Source organism: Montipora foliosa, chromosome 9 (genome assembly GCF_036669935.1).
Source record: "Montipora foliosa isolate CH-2021 chromosome 9, ASM3666993v2, whole genome shotgun sequence".
NCBI lineage: Eukaryota > Metazoa > Cnidaria > Anthozoa > Scleractinia > Acroporidae > Montipora > Montipora foliosa.
In genome coordinates this window covers 31,473,182-31,483,181 of record NC_090877.1, presented here as the reverse complement: position 1 = coordinate 31,483,181, position 10,000 = coordinate 31,473,182, and the positions used below count along the sequence as shown (strand labels likewise).

The window sequence follows — 10,000 nt, the reverse complement described above, 5'->3', positions numbered from 1 at the left end:
GTAATCGAGGTGGGTATAAGGCTTGTGTAAATATTTACACTCGTGTTTCACTCTCATTTTACGCACATGTAAGTGCTGCTATTCCTGTGGCCTTTACGGTACCATTGCATTTCACAGCCCTGTATTTGCTGCCCTCTATGGTTACATGTACTACAAAAAATGTAGCAAGGGCTGCATGATTGCAGCATTGATCCTGCAGTTGCATGAACTTTACCTTAAAGGAAATATAAATCTAGTGATAATAAATCATTTATTTTATTTATTTCTTACTTTTCTTATCTCAAGATGTCTGAAAAATTCATGAAGAGGTATGATGAAAGAATCAAGGCCCCGTCCTTTGAGGAAATTGATCGAAAGGACCCAGTGGCCTTCAAGGCAGCAAGAGATCGCTGGAATCTGGAAAGACTTGTTGAGCTGGAAATATTGAAAATTTACCGTGATAGAGTCACAGAGTGTCACAGGAGAGAGGAAGTCAATGCAAGACAGAACTGTCGAAAGGTTGTAGGTGATTACATGAAAGCCTTCAATGAGTACAAGAGGAAAGGTACATGTACTAAACACATTGAATCACAATCAAATATATTATTTTTCTGCTCTGGAATCATGAACTTTTGTTTTGATGGAATGCACTGAATATACCTTGTGAGGTGGCATGTTTTTTTCAACAGATGCACATGACCTTGAAGCATGTAACTTGCAACTCTTTTCCTTGGAACAAATCTGGGGATTTTAGAACACCAATTTTATGCCCAAATATGGACACAAATAAGATCAAGGCTTCACACGCGGAAAAATGCGTGACCTATGTTACATCCAAATTAGGAAATTTTAAACTCAACTCATTTTTAAACTTAACTATCTCAAGGGGCCCTGATTTGGAACAGCATTCCACTCTCTATCAAAACACTAAATAAAAATCAATTTAAAAGTGAACTAAAGAATAAACTCCTTGAAATCCTGAAAAACAAGGTGCGAATTAACTCAACACTATCTGATCCTCTTCCTGTGACTTGTGGAGTATTTTAGGCCCCTTGCTCTTCAGTGCCTACACAAACCATCTTCCCTTGGTGCTGCAAAGGTGCAACTCCCAGAGTTATGAGGACAATACGAAGCTCATCCTTTTTCAACTAAAATACACGGTAAATACTGTAACTGATTTGAACAACGACCTTGTTCAAATTGCTGAAGGGTGCTCTAATAACTACCTTTTATTGAGCCCTAGTAAAACAAAACTGATGGTGTTTGGGAGCAGACAAATACACTCAAAATTAGGACTCCACTTCATGGGAAGGGAGCTCTTCCCTGTCAAAACGGTTAAGGACTTAGGTGTATTTTTAGACTCAAATTTAACCTTTGACGAACACGTAACTAAAAGTGTATCTTCCTGTATCCATCATCTTAGTCAAGTTAACCGTACCAAACACATTTTTAACAAACATACTCCTCTTACGATTATTAACTCTCCAAGCACAACATAACGAAATTACAGAGCATACAGAACTTCGCCTGTTGCATTGTTGGTGGCATGCGTAAATACTACCATGTTACGCCTCTTCTTAAAGAACTCAACTGGCTCAAGTATGACACGTAGCTGGATTGTTTTCTTGGTGGCAGCAGATTGATATCAAACAATTGTCTGCAGAGTCCATTGTGCCTATCATATTATAGCGTTGGCAGGCCTAGGCTGTCAAGGCTTTCCCGATATGACTCTTTTCTTCATTCTTTCTATATCCTCATTAAGATAAGCTGGGAGTGCGTAATGAAAGAGTGGAGCGCAGTATTCTAGCACAGGTCTGATTATTGTACAATAGAGATTCATGATGTCATTAAGGGGAACACGAGCCCTTTTCAGGAGAACAATGAAATACAGGCGCTTATTTGGTTTCTTAATGCAATTTATTATGTGATTGTTCCATTTTAAGTCACTGGATATCGTAACACCTAGTATCTGCACAGTTGGTGACAGGAAGCTTGTTTCGGTCTACCACGAGAGGGGGGAAATTATGAGAGTTCTTCTTAAAGTCGAAACCATCTCCTTGCACTTGTCGGCATTTAGCTGCATCCGCTGAGTCCGAGACCAGTCCTCCACAGCAGTAACAGCATGTTGCACATCACCCAGGCAGCCGCGAGGTATGGTTGGGGAGATTATTGTGTCGTCCACGTACTTCCACATGAGAGCGCCAAACTTGAGATCATTGATCATGAAAAAAAAAGCCAAGGGCCAAGCGTGGAATTCTGGTAGAGACAGTAGCTCTCCTTGTCTCCATTGTTAAATGCTTGCTGGTGTAGCTTGACAAGGTTTTTGAACTCTGCAGTGATCTGTGGTGCATCATTGATGTGAATCTTGTAGTGCTCGATCTGCATGATGTGATCCATACCAATGTGAATTGTGTCAACAAACAGACTCAACTTGGCCAAGCAGGAATCTGCAGCTTTCTAGTTGCCCGTGTGTCCCGCCTTGATACAGTTTTCCTACTGAAATCCTTTCCCACTGGCCTCAATTTGGGGCCCACAAGAACAACTTTGTGGTCGGACAGGCCGAAAGGGGGAAGGGTATGCACTGAGTTCAAGTTGTAGAGTTGAGGAAGGGTTTCATTTTCATTTCATTTATTTATTTCCCCATTTACTTAGAGAATTACAAGGTCTAAAAAGCTCACTACATGAAATAAACGGAGAAGGGCAACGTTATAGGTAAACTAGTTAGATGCCCTTTAAATTAAGTTACATTTTATTTTAAGATAAAAGATAATTACAATAAGCGAAAGGAAAGCAGGAACACATAGTTAAGGGTTGCAGTAGTTAGTACTGAGCAAAATAATTCTGAAAAAGATATCTTTTAAATAGATGTTTATTTGACAAACTACGAATGAATAGAGGAATATCGTTCCAATAATAACATCCAATAATTGTCGGGCAGAATTTCCTTATATTTGTTCTAAAGGAACTGGGATTTAGATACTGTAAGGATGTGCTTCGAGTAGTATAATTATGTTGCTCAGATACAAAAGATAGAGTAAGATTTGATGGTTTGTTATTTACGATAAGATCATAAAATAGTTGACAAGTTTTTAACTTCACAATATCAGGAAATTTAATTAGGCCAAGATTAACATAATGGGGAGTAATATGCTCACGAAGTGGTACCTCATTGATGATTCTTAAAGCTTTGTTTTGCAGCTTTACCACTTGAGATATGGCAGCTTCGTAGTTATTACCCCACAATACGCAGCCATAAGTTAAATAAGGATATATAAGTGCATAATAGATACTTGTTAAAGATTTGTTGGGTACATGACGTTTTAATTTTGCAATAATATTTATGCTTTTACTGATTTTACTACTAATATAATCAATATGATGGTGCCATGATAGGGAACAATCAATAATTAATCCTAAGTAGTTAACACTGTGAGACTGTTCAAGATACTGATCCGCTAGTTTAAGAGGGGTGTATAAATTATAATTAAGTTTTTGCCGTGGTTGGAATACTATATATTTTGTCTTAGTTAAATTTAAAGTTAGCTTATTTGAGCATAGCCAGTCAGTTGTAAACACTTAGTCCAAAATTTGATCCTCCCTTGTAGGCTTGTCTACCAGTTGTTTCAGCTGGAATTAGGTAGTCAGGCGGTGAAAATTTAGGCGATTGAAATCCCTGCATAACAAGAAACTGCAACCGGGGTACTCTAAATCCATAGATGTGAGGGACGCAGGCAAATAGTTGACAAGTGCCGTGTCTCTGTTGCTGTCATTAAAGTTGGATGGTATATAACGACCGCAATGAGACAAGGGACCCCGGGCGGGAGTCGTCTTGATCGTAGCCACGCCCCCAGGGCCTCGATGTCCGGATCAAGCAGGTTGTCCAGGCACTTGAATTTGATTGAGTTCTCAATATAGAGGCTGACACCACCATGATATTCTGTGGTGCGGTTGCGGTTGATGGAGGAGTATCCTGGTATGCAAAGGAGAGAGTTGCTAACTGTGTCTATTAACCATGTCTCAATAAAAACTCTAAATTGGGTTTTAAATCCAAGACAATGGAGCTTACTTCATCAATCTTGGATGCCAAAGACATATTTTTAGCGAGTAGAACACTTGGTCCAAACGCAGACTTCTTTTGCCCAATCGAATTGGAACGACAAGGTTTAAGTTGTTGTGATAACGGTGGTGGCTGGCTGCACAAAAAAAACGAGGTTTGCAGAGAAATTTGAGGCAACACCACAGAAATGGGGTTGTTGTTTACTTTCAAACCAACATTGGGGTCACGCGAGCAGGGTTGTAGAGAATTTGCTAAGGATGGCAGATCAGAGACACCGGAGATGTTTGAACGATAAGATGATAAGGTGTTAACTTGAATATGTTGATGATGGAGAATTATGCAACTGTTGTTCAAGATCGCCATTAGAGTTCGTACAGCAATTTTTTTTATCCAAATCTTGGATAGACTGGAATACATGGTTTGTTCTTTGGAATGGTCTTGTTTTCTGCTGGCCCGCTCTGCATCCCCGCTGAGTATGCCTTTTCCTCGAAATTCCAAGCTCGACCAAACAACGCCAAAGACCCGTGGACAAAGGCTTCGGTGGAATTGATGTTGAAATAGCTTTAAGACAGGAACTAGCGTATATTCTTGCCATTCCGTGCATAGGATGACTTTAAAAAGACAAGCGAATATATATAGATGGCGTCCAAAGCATCAAATTCAAAGAAAGTCGAGAGCCAGAGTTGGGACGTCCGCTGCCTTTTAGGCACTCCGATCAAGAAGTGGTCAAGCACTTATTTAAGATTTGTAATTCCACACGTGTTTTAAGCACTGCCTAATTAATAAGATATGCGATAATTTTAAGATTTATATTATGTATTGTATATTGTGCATTATATATTGTATTGCATATTGTATTTATTTAGGATAATTATTGTCTTTGAAAAGCCCCATTGGGGAAAGTCAATAAAGTTTATAATACCTCCCAACTCAAATATGTTTTCCAATTGGAGGAGAATTTGTCACGTGTCATGGGTCAAAACTCACTAACTCCCTAGGGAAACAACGACTTGGACCTTTCGACTCACACGTAATCAGGTCGTGCACCTTTGAAACAGCGGCAAATTCCGTGTAAAAATCTGTGTATTGTTCTATTTTGAGTTGGGAGGTATAACAAAACACTTAATGACTGGCCCCACAGGAAACAGTTTTGTTTCCCCTCAGGGGAACAAAGCTCACTGTTTCCCTTGGGGCCAGTCATTAAGTGCTTAATGTATCATTATGTATGTATGTATGTACTGTATGTACCCGGTATGTATGTATGTATGTATGTACAGGGTTCGTACGCATCTTGAAAACCCTTGAAAACCCTTGAATTTTGAGAGTGCATTTTCAAGGCCTTGAAAATTCTTGAAAATCTCTGCTCTTCATTCCTGGTCCTTGAAAGTCCTTGAATTTTTTTCTGACCCACATTTTTAATCTTTGAAAAGTTCAGTGAAAATAATCAGCCACTCAAACCACACGACAAACTATATTGCTTCTAGATTTGTTCTTTGGATACGACATTTATGTGACTTTTAAATTTTCTTTTTTCCTCTTTTGCCTGCCTCGACTAGCCCTCACTACATGTAATTGTGGGCTAAAGCTCTGTAAGTTGTATTTTTTTAAATCTAATAAAGAATTGTTGTTGTTAAAACCCCAGCTCTGAACCAGAGTTAAACGCTTCAAGGTCATGAGCTTCTGTTTTAAATACAGTCATGTAGCTGACAAATTCGGTGTTCTGGATGTTCCTTAGTTCTAGTCTCTAATAAAATTAATACTATTGGAAGTTTTATGTACATTGTATACAGTCTTTGTCACATTGTTCACAATGGATGTGGTACATGTTTACTGTTCTGCGTTTTTTAAGGTTTGTTTTGATAAAAATGTATGGTAGAGGATTCATTCATCGGTCCTTTCACTGGAACATGAGTCAAAAAACCTTTTGATCTGCTCCCAACTGAGTGGCTTCATAGCGCTAGCAGTTGGTGGATGATTGCACGGGCATTGCAGTGGTCGTGGGTTCGAATCCCATTGAAGATGCCTGAATTTTTCAGCATTGCATAGTGTGATGGAATACTTTACCAAAAACCTAACACCTCAAACCTATGACAAGACCTTAAATGAAGGAATGCTTTCATAAGCAATCATGCACATAATTTTATTACTTGTTTCAAGATTCGGTAGGATAACATCATAAAAAATAAGTGCATGTTGCAGAACATACAATTCAATATCTGTTGATAAAAAAGAGGGTTTTCTTCAACAATATTATAAATGCTTTTGCAACCAATTTTGAAGAATACTTGAAGATAATAGATGGACAGAGACAGATCGATAGTCCACTTGTGACCAAACCGAGATCTAATTATTTACTATAGGCAAGGAATTTAAAGCGTTCCTACATGTATTTTGAATGGTCTTGCAATAGGTTTTTAGAACTTTGAGAAGCCAGAGGTTATTCATTTTTTCTCCTTGTAGGTGGTGGCGAAAATGTTCACTATACAGTTTATTTGATCTGATGATGTGCTTTTTTTGCCTTTTTTCCCCTTCCTTAGCATGGTTTTGTACTGAAGAAGGCAGCTGGACCCGATGGAAGGTGGAATACGAGTAGTTATTGCTTGGCAGCACTTATCATTTTGTTTTTAACTTCTGACTGTGTAAATTTGCTGGTGTGGTATCAATAATTAATCTTTCGAGATTCTGTACAGTCTGTTTCTTTCACCATTGAAGAAGTGTAGTTGCTTGAGAAAATTAAAAATTAATACTAAGTAAAATTGTTTCTCTTTTTAACTATGTGGTAACTTGTGGTCACTCTAATGTTACTGATCATCATGTATGTCTCCTGAGTATAAAATTCAAATATTCTCGATTTTCATGTGACATCACGAATTTACTGTCCGCCATGTTGGCGCACAAGGAGCTAATTTGCATATGCCAATACTCACATGTGCGTCTGTATTTTGAGTTGAGTTGTGTAACGTCGAACGATAAGACAAGCGTTGATTGCCAAACGAAAATTCTAAAGATAAATGTTTACCAGTGCTGTCTGACTTCGCAAAAAACTCGAGGGCCACGTTTACACGAGATATTTGCAAAAAATCGGAGTTGTTGGAGTCGACCCCGCGTGTTTAGTAGGTGAGAAGTTGGATCGAGAATGTCTTCCGTTAAAAAAGGCCAATCCCCTGATAGAGAGCTTCAAAGAACAACTCCGGAACCTATCAGAAACTTTGACATTGTAACATCTGAATTCATTCAAATACTTCATACTGGGCACATGCACTGGGTCTGTGTGAGTTCTATTGGATGTACACCAGGTATAGTGAAGCTATATGACATTCTCTATCATGATATTATTGAAGAAGTTACTGAACAGGTGAAAAGCTTGATGAATATTGGAAGCATTGGGGCATAGTTTGCCATTCCCTCTTCCCTCGCTGGCAAGTATATCAACGGTGAGACCCTTATGTCCATGGTTGTCAACCAACACGAAAAAATTCTTGATACAGTAGAGATGGACACACCAAATCGGTAGGCCAAGTCACGGTATGGTATATCGAGTCTTAGCTTCATCAAGACCATCACATGTTCCTGATAATTTGTAAGAGTTAATAACCGTCTTGTGATATGAGGGGCAATATGTCCATAGAGAGCATCTAGGAGCTTCAGCGTTGGTAGTCCTCTGTAAAATGTGACTTTATCATCGTCCAGCATGTCTTCGCGATCAAAAGGGCGCTTTGCTGTTTTAAACATGTAATCAAACTCCTCAGTTTGCGTTGTAGTATCACATACTACAGTTTTAGATGTTTGGGTGCTTGATTCCGCAATTTGAAGTCCAACGAGTTTCGTGGTAACTTCAGACACAGGATCGCAATGTTCGCCTCCACGTTCGCTTGTAATTTCAATACTAGGCTGATTTAGCAACAGAACGGGAACGTCAGTGGCGACGGCGCGCGCAGAAAAAAAACACCAATGAGAATTCAGAATAGAATAGACTCCACTCTTTTCTTCTCTATTCTAAATTCTCATTGGTAGTTTTGCTGCGCGCGACGTCGCCACTGACGTTCCCGTTCTGTTGCTAAATCAGCCTATTATCATTCGATGTTGACGGAAAATAAAATTCAATGTTTTCTATGGTATCCCCATTCTCATTCAGCTTTGCTAATTTAGCAGCTCTCTCCATTTGACTCCCTCTCGTGTTATCTTTTTCGGCGTTCTTTTGCTCGTTTGCCTCGCGCGATCTGTAGCTCGTCATTGCTGCATGCTACTTAAAGATGTTTTTGTGCGATATCTAAGCAGAACAGTAGACCTCGTGTGTTTGTTTACGCTTGGTTGTGCTCCAACATGGCAGGTAGCAACGGTTGTCATGCGAATAGTCACGTGGGTAAAAGCCGAGAATAGTCACGTCAATCACTCCATTCCCTTGCTGTTTCTTTCAAGTTCATAAGAAGGATTTAATTTCAAGAAGTGGTCAAAATAGATGTGATTTTTCAAAGAACCAATTTTAAAGAAGTGTGGTTTTGCTCACTCAGTCTTGTACTTGAGCCAAATTTGAAGGTTGCTGGTACTGTTCCCATATTATAAGGTATGCACAGAACAACCAAAAAAACAATTTTATTCTTGGTATTTGGTTTCACTATGACAATGCAAGTTTGTTGTTTTTTTAATCTCTTATGTAATGGGACTCATTGAATAGGAATTATCGTCAAGTAAAAGGAAATGCACAGAAAAATACAGGGTGGTATTAAAACAAACACATTTATCATGCATACAGATGTCAGTGGTTTGCAACAGTAAAAGTGAAAAGTTAAAGTAACATAATTAAGGTACTATCATGGAAAGAGCCATAACAAAATCTTCACTGATAGATTTTATTAAGTACAATAGCACTATTTGCATTCATCACCCCTTATTTATAGATTTCCTTTTCTACTCATCAAAATAAATTTGCAGTTTGGTTATTATTTTGTTTTTTGGGGGGCATCACAGCTAGAAGAAACCAAAACTCACTGGCAAGTTAGAACTAAATATATACTAGTCTTTGGCTAGATTGCTACAATTATTAGCCACGAGCTTTGCCGATATATGTAGGAAGAACTTTGTTACTGCAGTTACAACTATTAGTCATCCCTTTTGCAAGTGAGAGTAACAAGGTGAAAACAAGGAGAAAACCCTTATTTGGTCCTTTCTGATTCTGTTGCCTTCAGATGACTTGGAAAAGGTAGTTGTTGTTGCATCATTTAAACACCGTTTCCTACTTAATTTGCCCCCACTAGATAAAATAATTATTGTTTAAAAGATTACATATAAAAGAAGCACTAGTGACGGTGTACAGAATCCTTGCAAGTTATGTACACACTTCTGTTACGTGTAAAGGTTGTGCAACTAATCAGATTGTTTGCAGTTAATTTCATCCCAGCGTATAACTTTTCCATCCATTTCACAAATGGCTCCATACTTGCACCCTCCTTTATCAGTCCCCTCAAAAATGCTTCCAAAGGGATGCCATTGGTTTTCATAATAACATCCTTGTTGAGGTGATGGTAGAGATTGTTCTGGGTTGGAATTTTCTGCTCTTTCACAGTTCCAGTCGTCCCAAGCCACAATCTTACCATTGGAATCACAGAATATTCCATGACACCATCCCTCCCCATTTGATTCCCTGCTTATCTCACTGCCTGGTTCATACCAGGCTCCATCTTGAAGGCAGCCAAGTGGAATAGGGACCTTAGTGGCTACCAGTGCGGGAGTAGATGTAGGGATTGGAGTTGGGGTTTGTTCCGATACCAAAATAGTTGTAGGGGCAATAGTGGTTTGGGTGGTCTGTTCAGGTGAATCGCAATTCCAGTTGTCCCATTCCACAACCTTACTCTCAGCTGTACAGGAGCTACCATAACACCACCCTTTACCATCTGTTCCATTGCTGATCTCACTACCTGGTGGATACCATTCACCATTATAGAAACATCCAGGATTTTCAGGCTC

General features: G+C 39.0%; 2 protein-coding genes across 3 annotated transcripts in view; one reads left to right on the top strand and one right to left on the bottom strand.

Moving 5' to 3' along the window:
* Positions 1-6,792, top strand: part of LOC137971252 (uncharacterized) — a 251,111-nt gene extending 244,319 nt beyond the window's left edge. Inside the window, exons 3-4 of the mRNA XM_068818041.1 lie at positions 286-544; positions 6,574-6,792. Coding sequence (XP_068674142.1) covers positions 286-544; positions 6,574-6,629 — 315 coding nt within the window. The 3' untranslated portion in view covers positions 6,630-6,792. The remainder of the gene's footprint in view (positions 1-285; positions 545-6,573) is intronic.
* A 1,822-nt stretch (positions 6,793-8,614) lies between these two features.
* LOC137972047 (uncharacterized) overlaps positions 8,615-10,000 on the bottom strand; it is a 15,517-nt gene continuing 14,131 nt past the window's right edge. For both annotated transcript variants that reach the window (XM_068818854.1, XM_068818853.1), the window contains exon 2: positions 8,615-10,000. This exon is cut by the window's right edge and continues 502 nt beyond it. In XM_068818854.1, the coding sequence (XP_068674955.1) occupies positions 9,401-10,000 (600 nt within the window). In that variant the 3' untranslated portion in view covers positions 8,615-9,400.